General features: G+C 42.1%; 1 gene segment (V, D, J or C); it reads right to left on the minus strand.

Moving 5' to 3' along the window:
- Positions 1 to 3625: 3625 nt before the first annotated feature.
- Positions 3626 to 18138, minus strand: part of LOC131810984 (probable non-functional immunoglobulin lambda variable 11-55) — a 93257-nt gene continuing 78744 nt past the window's right edge. The window contains 1 exon segment of the V gene segment in view: positions 3626 to 4026. Coding sequence covers positions 3626 to 4026 — 401 coding nt within the window.

The raw sequence follows: 18138 nt of genomic DNA on the forward strand, positions 1-18138 counted from the left end.
ATAAAAAGAGAGAGAGAGAGAGATACAGGAAAGAAAGGGAAGATGAAAGAGAAGGTTCAGCCCAAATGGGCCCCAAGGTAGGATTTATGAAGTACACAAACAAAAACAGACAAACACAAATACTGTTAAAAGTATATGACAAGAGAAAAAATATATATATATGCAAATAAAGGAAGAACCTTGTCAAAAATAACCCCAAGTGTAAGATTTATATACTATCAGGACAAACATATGAACAGAGAAACACTGGTGGAAGAGAAAGATGGGAGAGTGGTTATAAATTCTCAGTGTGGGTGAGGAAGTTTTTGTATCTTGATATCTTTGTTAAAGGACTCAAATTTCCTAACATAAAGGGGGATTAAAAATTGGTTTACCATAGGGGTAGTATTGATTGGGGAAAGGGGATTACTTTGAAGTTTAACTCTACATGAATATTAGAAAATAAAAATAAAAAGGAATAAACTAGACTAAACTAAACTAAACTTTAAAAAAAAAAGAAATTTAAGAAATAGAAATGCAAAAGAAAAACATAGGTGTATGTATCAAAAAGTTTAGGTTAGAAGGTTATTATGGTATTTAATATACTGGACAGCTCACTGTGATGGTAAATAGGTTAAAAAATTATATATATTAAAAAAAAATGAACCAGAATAGTGGGAACAGGTAAAAAGTAAAAGTTTTCCTATGAAGTAGTGGTGTTTGTTCTCTTGTCATCCTTTTTTTTTTCTTTCTTGTTTTTTTTTTTTTTTTTTTTTTTTTTTTTTTTTTTTCTGGGGGAGAGGCCTGCCACGTGGGTTTTCAGTGAATGATGTTCCCTGAGTTAAGTCCTCCCGCCCCCTTCAAGGGGATGAACACTGAGGAAACTTTTTTTTTCAGGCTTTTGTTCTCTGGCAGTTTTTATGTTTGTTCACTTTTTATTTCTTTCACCTTGACTGCTTTTTTTGGTTTTTGTAGTTTTAGAGGAAAACAAAGTGCACCCTGATCTCCCTCTCAGAGGGAAGCTCAGTTTGGCTGCAGAGCCCAAATAAGTTCCCCTTTGGCTGCTGGCAGAGCAAGTTCAGAGCCGTGGTCCCTGGGGACGCAGGATCTTTTGCTTGTACACAAAGCCACGGCAGTGGCAGCTGTCTGGGCAGCTCCAGACCACCAGAGAGGTTCCAAGCAGCAGTCTCACACTGAGATTTTCCCACTGGCCTGGGCTGGGAGTGCCTGGTCTTTCTGGGTCTAAGAGTGCTTGGCTTGTGCGCACCTCTTTCAAGGGAGGCTGTGGGTCGCGCGGGTCTCAGGCTCTGAGAATGGGGCGCAGGTCTAAAACAGAAGGCTGGGTCTTCGCAGACCTCTCTGGGGGGATAGTTTGGTGCACGTGTCTTAGGCTCTGAAACAATGGCCTGTATCCAACGGAGCTGGATGGGCCTTTGTAGCTCTCTCAGGGGAGGATGATGGGCGTGCGCATCTCAGGCTCTATAGCAGGGCTCGCACATTCTGCCATCTGGTGTGGCTCCCATCCCCTCACAGGAGCCAGATCCCACGCATCATCAGGCGTGCTGGTGGCTTAGGGACCAAAACCTGGTTTCTCCACCACACTCTCTCTGGCTCAGCACCATGGGAAGCTGTCTTGGGACCAGGGATTTAAGGCCCTGTCCCTAGCTGCCCTGATTCCCTCAATTCCCCCCCACACACCCACAATCCTTTGCTCTTTTGGAGTGCTTTCAACCAGTCTCCAAGTGAATGCTGGTCCCCAGACGCAGGGCACTCTCACCTGTATTGGGGGTATTACTTTCCAACCAGTCACCGCTGGTGGCTCCCTCCCCCTTTTGTTTATTTTCTGATATCAGTCCACTGTTCCCACTCTGCTTTACCTGCCCACTAGCTTCTTTTGCCCCTGTAGAGATCCAGACGTGTATGATTCTGACCTCAGGCTGATTTCATGGGTGATCAGAGTTCTTTGGTAGATAATCAGCTCACTTTAGGGTATAGGTTGAAAAGGCGCCTCCTCCCATTTCCCCGCCATCTTGTCCTCACTAAAGTGTTTTTAAAGAAAATACAAGCTGCATGTTGAAATAATGAAGATTGACTTGGTACACACTGAAAGCTAGTGTCCTTTGGAGAATGACGTAAACCTGCGCTGTTGATATCCACATCCAGATTTTCGTCTATGGGTTATTGATGGATGAATATTTAAAACATATCCCCCTGACTTTATCATGGTGGCAGCTTCTAGCATTACCAAACTGAACTTGGAAATTTCAAAGGAAGACGCATCTTCTAGCCTTATGTAAATTTGCCACTAAATTAAAATGAATCATTTCTCTTTATCACAGTAAAGGCTCTGCTTTGTTTTCATTTAAAATTAAGAGCCTGCTTTAAGAAGACCTCCTATGAGGCCAAACATTATATATATATATATATATATATATAGAGAGAGAGAGAGAGAGAGAGAGAGAGAGACAGAGAGAGAGAAAGAGAGAGAGTGCACGCACACTTTTATTTTACAGGAAATTCATTACTGCCCATCAGAGAGACCCTGGGAATTCTGGGATGGTGTGTTTGACTCTAAAGTGAAATGGAAACACACAGACGCACACACACACATATTAAGAAACAACAACAACAACCACTCAAATTGTGAGCATCCTTGAGCTGAGCTGCCAGGGCTTCATACATAATAGACCCAGAGACAGAATTTTAGGTCAAAAGCAGTGCATTAGACAATGAGGGTTCTGAACTTTAGGGTCACTGTTAGTTCCCAGGAGCAAACAAACACTGCTTTGGGGTGAAATCTCTGTTAGGGAAGGGAGGCTCTCCAGAAAGTTAATCTATTTAATTGGTTTCTCATTTGGAGGCAAACGGCACAGGCTGGGGCCTGGGATAAGACTTAGGTGACACTCTGTCCTGATAATATGCATATAGAGGTGTCTTGGCTGGCTCAGGCACTGAATCTTGATCTCAGAGTTGTAATTTTGGGCTCCACACTTGGTGTAGAGATTATTTAAAAATAAAACAAATTTAAAATTTGTTTTAAATTTAAAACAAATAAAAGGAGTGGCACCTCAGTCATTAAGTGTCTGCCTTTGGCTCAGGTCATGATCTTGGGGTCCTGGGATGCAGCCTCACATCCAGGCTTCCTGCTCTGCGGAAATCCTGCTTCTCCTCTCCCACTATCCCTACTTGTACTACCTCTCTTGCTGTGTCTTTCTCTGTCAAAAAAATAAATAAGAAATAAAAAGAAATTATCCATATATGTGTAATGATATATAGTATGAAGTGTGCTGCCTTCTGGATGGTTATCATCTTCTCTTCAACACATTTAACAAGGGAGATGGTATTAGTGCTGTTAATATTTATAGTATTAATACACATTTTGTTCAACATTTAAGAGGCTCTATGTGGTCTGTGTGTAAGGAAAGGACAGCATTCCAGCAGGGCCCCATTTCCTCCTGAATCCCTGGAGAACGTGGTCTACTGCTAGCACCAGTGAAGGAATTAACCACCTCAAAACACCTGTCACCGCTTGGAACCTAAGGCCCCAGGTCTTTGTCCCACCCCCTCATCTGTCTCTGTCACTGTACTTAGTGCCACAGGCATATACCTGACAGGAAACCCCAAGAAATTTCTCAATAAAAGAGGCTCAGAGACAAGCTTTGTGTGTACAGGGGTTTTTTGTCTCACTTCCTTGTTGTCTGAGACACTGTGGGTAATGAAAACTGCTCCCACTTCCATGAGCTGTAGCACAGTAATAGTCAGCCTCATCCTCAGGCTGAAGCCCAGAGATGAGCATAATTGCCGTATTGGTGGAGGTATCTTTGGATCCGGAGACACGACTGGGGACCCCAGGTCCCAGCTGCTTATCTGAGTCTGAGTAGTAGTACAGGAAATAACGGGGAGGGCTTCCGGGCTTCTGCTGGTACCAGAACATGTTTTTACCACCAACATTGATGTCCCTGCTCAGGGTGCAGGTGAGTCTGGCTGATGATCCCAGGGAAGCAGAGAGGGAGGGAGGTTGGGTCAGCACAGGCTGGGACAGGGAACCTGCAAACACAAACACATCAGAATGAAGAAAAGGGATAGGGTTTGTGCGGTTAAAAAGCTGAGCCAGAAGGATCTAACTCAGGCTAGGGGGCCACCCTCTTGTGATGGGGACTTTCCCTACCTGTGCAGTGACAGAGGAGCATGAGGAGGACCGTGGCCCAGGCCATGGTGACAGAGCCTTTTACGCCACAGAGCTGAGACTGGTCTGACCCTAGCATGTCTTATCCCCTGTCCAAGGTCCTCAGAGAGGAGGGGCTACTCATGCAAATATAACCCACCCCTGCTTCTCCTTCTTGTGCACTTCCAGGTCTATAACCCTTTCGTAGGGAGAATTCCTGTCACACTAGTTTCCCTCTGGTGGGCCTGGGTGAAGCAGACTTATCCATCTTCAAAGAGGCTACAGCTTCCCTGTCCCCACTGAAGCCTGGGCACTCAGCATACCATGCTAGGAGACCCTGTCCTGCAGAAACCCCCAGACACAGTCTTACAGAGCCCCCTGTTGATCTCTGGGAGAATCTCTCCTTCATTCCCATAGATGGCAAGACTCTGCTTCACCTGCCTCTGTGAAACCTGTGTTCCCACCATGCAACAATGACCCTCCAGGAAAGACAGAGGTCCTGGTGTGCTGACTCTGATCAGTCTTCCTCTGTGAACTCATGTCTAAAGGAAAATACATGAGAAGACCTAACTTGGGAGATCCTGGGAACCTCTGTGTTGCTGAGGACAAGACACAGGGAATAGAGAAAAGAAGGAATCTGTTACCACAAGAGGACCTCAGAGGACATGAGCTGGTTCTGGTTACTGTGCGTGAAAAGGAGCTTGTAAAGGGGACAAACACCTTCATAGAGGAGGACACTGGGTGTGAGAATGCTGGGCCCTTCCTGAGCAGGACTGACCGGACACACAGGGGCTGTGGGGAGACTGCAGGGTTTGGGTTTCCAACAGGAACAACAGATGCGCCATCCTGTGACCTCCCCTCCATTTGCTGTGAGACCAGAAGCTGTGCTTCTAGTCAGTATTGCTCATTAAGGATTTATCTCTAAGACAGAACTTGGGACAGGGTGACTTGGAAGGTAACATGAGGAGGGCAGCTGGAGGAAGCAGAGAGCAGAGGAAACAGGGAAGGGAGAAATGTCATGTGTCCCCTGGTGTGACACAGGAAGGTGACCAGCTAGACCCTGGGCTGAGAGAGGGAGGGATGGGTGAAAGTGTCAGGTGGATGGAGAGTGATTCCCACAATGATGGGGATGCCCAGAAGGCACAGATAAGGTCAGGTGGGAGAGCAGATTGGGGTCTGCTGATAGTCTGTTGTCCCTCTGTCACATGGCGACCATATGTGACCTGTGGAGAGGTGTGGAAACACATGAACAGGGCTGGGAGACATCTTCCCTTCCTCTTAAGGAAGGAGGAAACAAACTAATACAGTAACTGCCAATGTGAGCACTTAGTGTGCCTCGTTCGTTCATTCATTCATTCATTCCCATCTACGTTCTTTATTTTTAAAATATTTTATTTATTTATTAGAGAAAGAGTGCATGTACTAGCTGTGGTGTGGGAATAGAAGGAGAGGGAGAGGCAGACTCCCTGGTGAGCCAGACACAGAGCTTGATCCCAGGACCCTGAGGTCATGACTGGAACCTAAGGCAGATGCTTCACCACCTGACCCACCCAGGTCTACCTCCCCTACATTCTTGAAATATACATTTAAGGAATGTCCACCTGTGTCAAAACAGTGTTCATTATAATATCAATAAAGTATGCTTTCTTATTCATTTCAGAACTGCTAGTACTTTGTCTGGTTCATACAATTATGCCTAGATGCTATTTGCTGTCCTCAATGCCTGTGTTTTAGAGACTAACTTATATCACAAAAAGGTTCCTACCCCATCACTTTGTTTGTTTAACAAAAGTTCCTTTGATACACTGGAGAAAAGTATGCAGTTTTATGGGCAACAAATTTGAAGATAAAGAGGACTCAAGCTTAAAAGAAAAACAAAAAAAATTATAATGGCTAATAGATATATCTGAAAAAAATTCTCAGCTTCTGTAAGTCAACACAAAATACAGAATTAAATGACCAATATCATATTTCTATGAAATGACAACAAAACTATAAGTTTGAGAACTACTGAAATATATTTCATTATGAATAAATTGGGGAGTCACAGTAATCATCTGGGATCCCTGACCTTGAAGGGAGCCCTGAGAAACTGTCACACACATTCTCCAGGCATTCTACCATGGATCAGAAGATCCTTTGTTACTGTGAATTTCTAGCGACAGTGGTGAGCACAGGTGTTGGGAAACTGGGTGTTGGAGAAAAACCCAGGGCCCAGGATCCCCTCACAAAGTTAGAAAGAACAGGCAGTCTCCCCCCACCAAACCCTGTTGACTCTAAGGTGATGGTGGTTGTCCCAGGGGAGAGCTGTCTTTGGGCTGTGCTTTTCATCTCTGAAGGACCATGTTGATGAACACTGTCCACAAAGGGCTATAGTACCAAGCAGTCCCATCAATGGGTCCATGTATGGGCATAAAAACTTAGGGGTCTCCAGGACAGAAGCAAAACCAAACAAACAAACAAACAAAAAAGGTGGGATACAGCTTTCCTGATACAAGAGAAGTCAATTAACCCCCCACCCCAGCTATCTCCTATGATCTCTGTCAGAGCAGCTCTACTTCCCCAGCACACATATTATCTTCCTCAGAGGTGTAAGAGTTAAGAAGAAATGGAAGGGGAAAAACAAAGCAAAACAAAACACCTCACTAGTTAAGGATTTTAAGGGAACAAATGGAATATGAAAATTGACAGCCTCTATCAGGCCAGGAGACAGTCTAACCACATCAGAAATAGCAAATCAGTGAAATTCCCAATGTCATTTCAAAGGAAAACCAGACCCCACAATCCTTACCCCAGACAAGGAGCTCAGACCCTGCCAGTGCATCCTGGCTCTGGGGGCAGGACCCTAGCCCCTTTCCCTTGTGGGACAGCTACCTCTTCTTCCTTGTAATGTGAGAGTCTCTGCACGAGGAGGAGCCCAGCCTACAGTAACATAGCAGAGGATGTCTGAAGAGGCCAGTGTTCTCAGTCCTCCTGACCCATCCTATGACCACCTTGACATGAGATGACAAAGCTCCCCTTCTGAATATTCATCCCAAATACTAAATAAAAAGAACCTACTCTTTCCTACTCCCATAGTCAAGGCTTTGCAAGTTATTCCCTGTGATCTCCTTATTCACTGCAAATACAGATTCCTTTGTGTGACTACACACATGACTCTGTCTTTAAATTTAATTCAGAATGGAGCAAACTCACATTTGTTCCCACACAGAGTAACTTTGCATTCCTCTCCCTCCCTCTATATGTAACTTATAGTACTTAAATGTATAATTTAGAATATATGAAACATATGCAACAAGTAACATGTGCCATACATATGATAAAATATTTATATAGAATCTACAGTATTTTATATCATGCCTGATATCTATATTTACTAGATTACATATAATAAAATATGTGTAATAATTCAATATAACATATTGTACACATTCTATATAGGCTTATATGCTTATATAGTTTATATAATTTTATAATATGCAATATTTGCTTTTAATTTATAATAAATACCATATATATTTTTATTTCCTTTTCCCTTAACAAGGACTCAGATGCCCTGGATAGCACAGTCTGACAGGGCCCTGTAAGGAAAGCTGGAGGTTCTAAGGTGACAGAAAAAAATGGGGCTGCATTTGGGAATTAAACAGGGCAAATGACTCTTGCATCCCAGCACATTTTCTCTTCAGACTTAAAGGGGACTCCTTGTCCATTGGGGGAGGGGACGGTGATAGAGGAATCAGGACAAGACAGAGAAGTCCAGAATTCTGCTGGCTGAGGCTACAGTGCTGGAATTCTCCCCTTCCTTTCCCCAGGGGTCTCTTGCCCTAGACCCAGGTAGCATGGCAGGTGAGATTTTTTTTCATGATGTGAACTTTCTAAGTGTGAGTGTATCTGTCCCTGTCTAATCACCAGCCTGGACAAGTCCCCCATGGGGCGGAGGATGACCCAAGAAGTAGAGAGTGAGTCAGAGCTGAGCCCCCATGCAGCTGTGGGGACACAGGGGCTGCAGTCACACTTCAGTGAAAACACTTACTGCCAAGTGTGCAAGAATTCTTAGAGTATTTCCCTACTTGGTCTGGACCAGAAGCCATTCTCACAGGCCCAGTCCCACAGCTCCACCTGCTGGACAGACATAAAGTTCTCCAGCCCCTTGGACACCTCCCAGAGCTCCTAGAATTATGTCCAGAATTTTGCTATTAGATCTAGAATGATGTCACTGCCCAGGGCAGTAGAATAAAGGGATGCCCTCTGTGGCATTCTGTCTGACATTCCCCACCCCCAGGTCACTATTGACCTCCGAATGGTTGCATACGTGGTGTGTTGCACAATGCTTATGTTACTAACATTGGTGTTTGTCTCTTTCAGGAGCTTGGGGTCATAACCAGTCTCCCATCACCTTGAACCAAGTAAAAGCCTAAAACTTCTTAGAGTACTGAAGTGGTTCACAACTCATAGTAATTATACATGGACCCATCTTCCTGTTTGACCATTGTTATTGTTGTTTTGGGTTTAGATTCTCCTCTTAGGTCTCCTGAGCCCACATTGCAAGGACTTATGATGCCAGTCTTTGTCATGAGAAAAGAATGCTGCCAGTGAAGTGATTCTTCCACTCCTACTGCCTTTTCTGTGTTCAAAGTCTACTTGAACTTTAACCTGAAAGATGCTATTTAACACACACACACACACACACACACACACACACACACATCAGTAGGATATGACGTGTGTGTGTATATCCATTTTTATGATTTGAATTAGAATGAAGATTGGTATACGCAGATCATTATTATAAATGGAGCCCTCCTCTATTGAGGCGTTCTTCCTTCTCTCCTACATTGAAAACCCTCATGTCCCAATGTTGATCTCAAGGGGGATGACTGTCTAAAATCTGGGTCCAAAGTACAGACATTTATCCAAAACCCTCCAACAGGCAGGGGGGTGAGCTATAGACATTGTGGTTTTAAACCAGGGCCAATAAATTCATGGCAATACAGCTCTGAATGTGGACACGGATTTGGGAGTTGTTGGTTGTACGTTCACCATTTTAAGTCATCCAACTGATGGATGTGGGCTCCTCTCACTTATTTAAATCCTCTTAATATTTTTTAACAATCCTTTGTACTTTTCAATTTACAAGTTTTTTGCCTATGTGGTTAAAGTTACTCCTAAAATTTATCTTCTTTTTGAAACTATCTTAAATGAAATTGCTTTTTTATATCCTCTTGGGCTTCTTTATTGCTGATGTAGAGAAAATCACCTAGTTGTTGTAGGGAATTTACTACATGAACTCCTGTAGGAGATGCTAAACAGATACAGCTTAGAGGAGATTTAAAAACAAATCAACCAACAAGCAACAACAACAAAAAAAGCATTCCCTATTTTGGAAGAGTAGGAACAAGTAATAAAGCAGGAGGGCCTGTGAGAGGGAAGCTCAGCATACATAAACATGAAATGAGCTATCTCACAGGGTAGGTTCTGAGCACAGGATGAGTTTAAGAACTAAACTGAATCTGCACTGCCTCCAATTCTTATGGATGAAACAGAAAAACATACAATATTTTTTTAATTGTCTAGTTTGTGAAATAACTCATTTATATGTTCTTGAACTTATGTAGTTATTTTTGAAACACGTATTTTAGAAGCACCCCCCTATTTTCTGATTGGTTCCAGTAAGGAAATAATAGGAAGGATAAGGAAGGAGCCCCCTCTGTGCTCCTGACCCAATGGTTATGTCAGTACTGAGGGGAGAGCTCTACTTCAGCTCTCTGACTCTTTATTGTGCCTTCCTTGGGAGAGAACATGGGACCTCTTCATACCCAAACTGGTTGACCAGTTCCCCACTCCCTGCTCCAACCTCTGGCATCTGACACCACCTTCCTCCTAGACCTATATTCCTCTTTCTTTAAGAAGGTCAGTGACATTCAGAGGTAACCTCTCAAACTTAGACACCCACCTTGAACTGTAGGATTATGTGATGATGGAGAAAACAATGTATTCCACCCCATTAATCAACTTTATATTTACATGGGAACTGTGCAGTTAGAAGCCTATAAAATTCTGATTATAAAATATTCACAGATAATTATATGTTTATTGATTTATATGTTCCATTACTGAGACATTTTCAGTTATGTATATAAAAATTATGCAATAGACTGGGTATTTATCCTCTATAGTAAGAGTCAGATATTCATCACTTGCATCATTTTCACATACAATATCACTATTTTAAATATCATTATCACAATTATATCACAATATTAAAAATAAATAGATACCAGTAGGATATGACACATGCATGATAATAGTTCAGGGATGCTGGCCAGTGGATAATTCATGTTGGTGAGGGAGGACATTATTTAAGTGAATCCTTAGGTGAGGAAGTTGCCAAAGATTATCAATCCTCCCCAAGATGTGTGGGTCTGGCCCACCTCTCAGCTTTCCATGTGAGTAAGGAACTTAATGAGGACAGTCAGAGAGACACATGGATCTTCACCAGAACATTGGTTCCCATGGGATGATGCATCTTCTCTGTATGGGGTAGTTGTTTATGACCAAACATCTATTCCATATGTGTGTCCCATGTCTGCTTCTGGTCATGGACAAGGGTAGATATGAGAAGGGGAAGGTGGAAACAGAAATAAAGAACAGATTCTCATAAGGGATAGAGAGGAACGTGGTCCAGGAAAAGGCTCTGCCTTGTACTGTTCACAAAACCGGAAAACAGTTCCTAAAGGAATCCCAGGTGAAGTTTGGATTTCCTCCCCATCCTGTGAGAATGCCAGGTGTAACAGAGTCAATTACTCTTTTTGGAAGGATATCAAAGTTTTGGGATGCCTTGGAGTGGGGAGAAGGTGAAGTTAAGGATGATTAGGGGTAGGGAAGATCACTTAATGCAGAGAGAAAGGATCTAAGAAAGGAGCTGTCTAATGCATTGCAGGGTCCCATCACATAGCCCCTGCCCCTCCAGAGGGGAACTGTCTGAGGAACCTGAAGAATGGGATGAAATGAATGGCTGTGGGAATGGGGATGCTGAACATGCACAGAAAACCTGTTAGAGGATTGATCCAGTCAGTCACTGGAGCACCTGAGTTTCTCAATCTGTTAGGCGTCTCACTCTTGATTTTGTCTCAGGCCTTGATTTCAGAGTTGTTAGGTCCAGTCTCTCATTGTTCTCCACATTCAGTGGGGAGTCTGCTTGATGATTCTCTCTCTCCCTCTCCCTTTGTACCCCCTTCTCACTCTTTCTCTCTCAAATAAATAAATAAATCTTAAAAGAAGAAGAGGGTGGAGGAGAAAAAGAAGGAAGAATAAGGAGAGATGGAAGTAACAAGAAGAGGAGGAAGAAGAAGATTGAACCAGCCATTGTGCAGGACGCTGTCAGCTCAGAGATGCCCTTGGGAGCTGAAAAGCCTGGCATCTGTCATCCACTTTGTGTCTTCCAATTTATGTGAGTTCCACCCCAGTTGTCCTCCCAAGACACCCCACAGCACTTACTGTCATAAGAAGAGCCTTGCTTCCAACTATATTTCCTAACATTTACTCACATGAGCAGGGACTTTAATGTGCTGACTTGGATGTTCCTGCTGATCCACACTCCAGGGAGGGAGCAGTTGACTCTTCTGGGATCCCACATGGGGTGGGGTTGGGTCTGCACCACCACCTACAGGTGAGGCAGGGACTCTTCAGTGAGCTGCACTGCTATAACTGGGAGGATCTCCTGTGGATTGTATGTTACCAATGAAAGCAGAGCCATGTAAGAAACAGAACACTACAGCCTCTTGAGAACCACTGTGGGACTGGAGACACTGAGTTTTGCTCATTATTCTCCATTGTTCTTGGAAATAGACTTTCATGCAAATATGCTGCAGCCACCCCCATGTCTAATCACTGTGTCACTCCAGGCTGGTGATGGTTCTAGTCACAGGAAGAAGGTGGAGAAGACCTATGTTCCCCAGGGGCTGAGGGAGACCAGAATCCAGTTTCTCCAGGGCTTAGGGGGTCACAGTGCAAGATGGTCACATACCTGGAGAGGTCATTTCACCCAGTCCCACTAGAGCAGACTCAAGCTCCTCACATGTGGGATGGAGGTGGGTATTAGTCTTTGTGCTCTTCTCAGGACCACAGCACCCCTGGGTATCCAGAGAATCACAAATTCTATTTAATTTTTAATTTTATTAATTTGTTTTTCCCACTAACATAAAATGTATTATTTGTTTCAGGGGTACAAATCTGTGACCCATCAGTCTTACATAATACACAGCACTCACCACAACATATACCCTCCCCCATCCACCTTCACTCCAGCAACCCTCAGTTTATTTCCTGAGATTAGGAGTCCCTTATCATTTATCTCCATCTCTGGATTTGACTTGTTTCATTTTTTTCCTCTCTTCCCCTATGATCCTCTGCCTTGTTTATCAAATTCCTCATATCAGTGAGATCATATGGTAATTGTCTTTCTCTGGTTGACATATTTGAATTAGCATAATATCTTCTAGTTCAATCCATGTTATTGCAAATTTTAAGATTTCTGTTTTTAGATGACTGCATAATATCCAATCATAGATATAGATAGATAGAGATATAGGTATATATATAGGTATATATAGGTATATATATAGGTATATATAGGTATATATATAGGTATATATCTCTATCTCTATCTATATCTATATACACACACACACACATACATATATGATGGGATATATAAACACATGTATGTTTCATACATATAAATATAAATGTGTGTATATATATATGATTGAGATTATATATATAATTCCACATCTTCTTTATCTGTAGGTGGGCACCTGAGCTCTTCCATAGTTTGGCTATTGAGGACATTGCTGCTATAAACACTTGGCTGCTGGTGCCCTTTGGTTCACTGTATGTCTATCTTTATGGTAAATACCCAGTAGTGTAATGGTTGGATCATAAGATAGGTCTATTTTCAACTTTGTAATTCATTCCTCAAAATCCTGTTTTTAGGAGACAGAATAGAACCGCAACTTACTATTTTTAAATGAAAATGAATAATATCCAAATATGTGAACTATGAAATGTCATGTGGACAAAAATTAAAAAAAAATACTCACACTGTTGACATATGTTATCATAAGACATAAGCATACTTTATTGTGAAGAAAAAAAAAATGGTTCCATTAGGAAAAAAAAAAGTGAACAAACAGACTAATTTCTGTGGAAAAAATATGAGTGCCTTCGTGGCTCAGTTGGCTAAATGTCTGCCTTCCTTTCAGGTCACGATCCCAGAGTCCTAGTATCAAGCATGTTGTGGGGGTCCCTGCTCATTGGAGAGTCATCTTGTCCTTCTGCCCCCCCATTCATGTTTGCTCTGCTCTCTATCACTCTTTCTCCCTCTTTCTAATAAATGAGTAAAATCATTTTAAGGAAAATTTTTAAAAAAGAGAATACTACTAGGAACTGCTCTACAAAAAGTCATGAGATGATGTTAGCTTCAAAGGATACATTAACAAGAATTCAGAGAGAGGAAAAATTTATGTGATTTATGTGTTAGCTTCATATATATGTTATTTCAAAATATTGAAAAACAATGGAAATTATTTAGTTAGTTAGTTAATTAGTTACTTATTTTAACTATTTTAAGTAGGCCCCATGTCCAACATCTCCTCTGAACTCATGATCCTGAGATCCAGAGTAGCATGCCCTGCTAAGCAAGCAATTCTCCCTGGAATTTTAAAATACTTATAGAAATAATTGTAAAATTGATACCTACACCTGAACAATAATATATAGAAAAAATGAATTTTCAGATCACTATTGTCATATTGTGTAAATGATCTAAATACAATATGAACAGTATGACCCTAAAATCACATTCATTTGTTCATACACCATGACTATATGTGATTTACTGAAAGTGTACAAGTTGAATTCCATATTAGTAAATTATTTTATATAAGGCATCCTATTTGGAAATAAATAGATGGAAATCACATTATCTCACTAGATCTTGAACAATTCTTTGACAAATGGAATGGAAAGTCCAAACAAAAATTGCATAAAATAGAAACAGACACGTTTTGTAAGATGGTGACACACTCTCTCCTATACACCTATAACTCACTCATCCAGACAGGAAATTAGCTATGGTGAGGGGGAGAGGACATTTCAACAAGATCATGAACAAGCATAAGTGACCTTAACTCCATTTTTATTCAGTATCTTTCTGCAAGTGTTAGACAATGAAAGTGGACAAGAGAAATCACTGGTTAAATCTCAACACTGATGGGAATAAAATGGGAGTCATCCCAAAAGACCCAAATATATGATTCCTCAATACTCTCTGTTTGTGCAGCAGGGACAGAAGAAATAAGCCAAATGAGCAGAAAGAACAATCATTCCTATGGAAGACTAGTAGGATTGCATAGTTCTGGAAACTTCTAGAAATAGGTAAATGACCAAGAATGATGATACCCAATTCCTCACAGTTCAGGAGGAGATGAGCACCCTGGACCTGCCACCCCAACACCATGAATTTCAGTGTAGAGACCCTGTGTCCCAACCGGATGAGGGAGATGATATTTCTATGTCCTTTACGACCCTTTGTCTAGGGAGAGGATGTTGTGAGTGGCTTTGGAGAAAGGAGGAAAGGAAGAGCCCTCACAACTGGGCAGGGCCCTTGCATGGACTTGGCCCCATATTGCAGCAGCAGGAGTAGCAAAAGCAGAAGCTACAGGTAGAGCCTGAGCAGCTGATGGGGCTCCCCCTCCTGGTGGATGAGAAAGAGGCTCTGGTCTCAGTTTCCACAGACTTGGAGTCTGTGTGAGCCCTGAGGTGCTGTCACAGGAGGGAAGTTGGAAGAAGAATGCCATCAGACATCAGCCCAGTGATTGATGGTCAGGGAGCTAGAGCTCTCAGACATAGAAATGAAGAAAGGATCAGGGACCCCAGAAGGTCTCACCATCACAGTAGTGGAGGTTTTCAGAACCCATACGTGGGATATGTTGGTACCAGGATGCATATTGGACACTCCTGATGTGTTGGGACTCAGACACAGCCAGATTATGTTTACTGGGTTCTTCCCTGATTCTCTGTCCATTGGACATTCTGCCCTTGCTACCCAGAAATGTTTGCTTGAGAAAGTGACAAAAAAATGATTCTTGTCAAGCACAGGGTTCAGAGTCAAATTTAAAAGAATGTGAAAATAATTTGTGGAAAACTCCCCTCAGATGGATCTCAGGACCCTGTTAATACCAAAGAAACAAAGGAAGCAGCTGACTTGGCCAGGGAGTTAGGGCCCCACAGGGAGCCTCTTTGTTGTGGAGACAACAAGTTTGTGTCACTTCCTGACAGGCCCAGAGCACTATGTGAGCTTGGAATCTACTGTCAGAGGACTGACAGGAGTAACCATTCTCATCCTCAGCATGGAGTCTAGTGATGGTCAGGGAGCTTGAGTTTTCAGGCCTGGAGCCAGAGAATTGTTTAGGAACCACCAAAGATTGATTATTATGAGCATAGATGAGGAGTTGGAGGGACCGCACCTGGGAGTTGTTGGTACCAGTTTACAGCATAACCCCTGGGATTAGAGCTGCTTTTAGTGAAGGAGGTAGTGACCCACTGGCCTAGGGCCCCAGACACGGAGGGCAACAGAGTTGGTGCAGGACCCTGCAAGGTGGAGAGACACAGAGAGGGTGATGATGGGGTCTAGAGAAAGGAGAAAGTAGTACTACTAGGTTTTTGGAAAAGGCACCTTGAAAGGAAATTTCTTTGTGGGCAATACTGGTAAAAATTAAGATATATTTATGTAAATACATGATTTTATGATGAAACGATGTGAATGCAAAACTAAAAAAAAAAAAAAAAAAATGTTGCAAATCTTGTTAGTTTCTCAAGTTGAATGTTGTATTCTAATTCATGATGACCCAGTATTGTTAACATTGTCTGTTACTGAGTCTCTTAGTCAAGATATTCAGTTTTTAGAAGAATCAAAATAAAAGCATCTCTCAACCAGGAAAAAAAAATTGTTTTAACTTGGTTAAAAAGTTGGAAATTTCCATAAATCCTCTCTTCTCAAAAAAATGGTAAACAAAAGTTCTTATTAAACTTTAAAATTAAGTGCCTACAATCATATTAAAAAATGGGCAGAAGATATGAACAGACACTTCTCCAATCAAGACATACAAATAGATATCAGACCCATGAAAAAATGTTCATCATCACTAGCCATAAGGGAGATGCAAATTAAAACCACATTGAGATATCACCTTACACCAGTTAGAATGGCCAAAATTAGCAAGACAGGAAACAAAATGTGTTGGAGGGGATGTGGAGAAAGGGGAACCCTCTTCCACTGTTGGTGGGAATGCACGTTGGTGTGGCCACTTTGGAAAACAGTGTGGAGATTCCTCAAGAAATTAAAAATAGAGATTCCTTATGACCCTGCAATTGCACTACTGGGTATTTACTCCAAAGATACAAATGTCGTGAAAAGAAGGGCCATCTGTACCCCAATGTTTATAGCAGCAATGGCCACAGTCGCCAAACTGTGGAAAGAACCAAGATGCTCTTCAACAGACGAATGGATAAGGAAATTGTGGTCCATATACACTATGGAATATTATGCCTCCATCAGAAAGCATGAATACCCAACTTTTTTAGCAATGTGGACAGGACTGGAAGAGATTATGCTGAGTGAAATAAGTCAAGCAGAGAGAGTCAATTATCATATGGTTTCACTTATGTGTGGAGCATAACAAATAGCATGGTGGACATGGCGAGTTCGAGAGGAGAAGGGAGTTTGCAGAAATTGGAAGGGGAGGTGAATCATGAGAGACTATGGATTTTGAAGGTTTTGAAGGAGCTGGGGGTGGGAGGTCGGGGTACCAGGTGTTGGGTATTATAGAGGCCATGGATTGCGTGGAGCACTGGGTGTGATGCAAAAATAATGAATACTGTTATGCTGAAAATAAATAAAAAATAAATTAAAAATTAAAAAAAAATGAGGCTACATGACCCCCGTCGCTCTTATGACTTTGAAACACTCTAAGGGATATTTCCTCATGGTGATTCTCTTTATAAAACTCCAGGGTCCTGGTCCTGCATTTAGAGGTAAGTATCTCAACGTTTTGGGGTTTTTTGTTTTGTTTTGTTTTTGTTTGTTTTTTTTGTTTTTGTTTTGTTTTGTTTTTAGTGGAGAAGGATTTACTTAGGCCAGGAGAACTCATGTAAGAGCAAGCCTGTTAAGAATTCACTGAATCGGGCGCCTGGGTGGCTCAGTGGGTTAAGCCGCTGCCTTCGGCTCAGGTCATGATCTCAGGTCCTGGGATCGAGTCCCACATCGGGCTCTCTGCTCGGCAGGGAGCCTGCTTCCTCCTCTCTCTCTGCCTGCCTCTCTGCCTACTTGTGATCTCTCTCTGTCAAATAAATAAATAAAATCTTTTAAAAAAAAAAAAAAAAAGAATTCACTGAATCAGGAGTCCTTGTCTTGTTGACTGAAAAGAAATGTCTTTTTTTGGGGGGGTTGGGGGCGCTGCAGCCACAAGACCTACAGCTGTGGGGTTTTCAGGTGTCTGGGAGCACAGGGCAGGTGGGGAGCATGCAGCTGCTTCCTTCCTGCCCCCACATCCCAGCCAGACTCACAGTCCACCATGTCCCCAGGGTCTACCAGAGAGTGAGAACAAGACAATACCAATGGTTTTGTGCCTGTATGGGAAAGACAAAAACAAAAACAAAAAAACAAAAACTACAGCCCTGAAATTTATGTATCATAGAAAAATGTTTCTATGGTGGACTCACTGTCCAGAGAATTCTTAGGAATGAGAATCTGGAGCATAAGAAAAGTAATTATGTATCTTAAAATATGCAGGGATTCTTTGTGCATTCCTCCAAATCTCCCCATGGGTGGGGACATCAGTTAATTCTGAAGTGGGTAAAATACAAGAGATCCCATATGCAAATTCCTAAATGTAGATGAATGCATCCTTTTCGGGAAATGCAATAACTTTATT

Source organism: Mustela lutreola, chromosome 11 (assembly GCF_030435805.1).
Source record: "Mustela lutreola isolate mMusLut2 chromosome 11, mMusLut2.pri, whole genome shotgun sequence".
Taxonomy (NCBI): Eukaryota; Metazoa; Chordata; class Mammalia; order Carnivora; family Mustelidae; genus Mustela; species Mustela lutreola.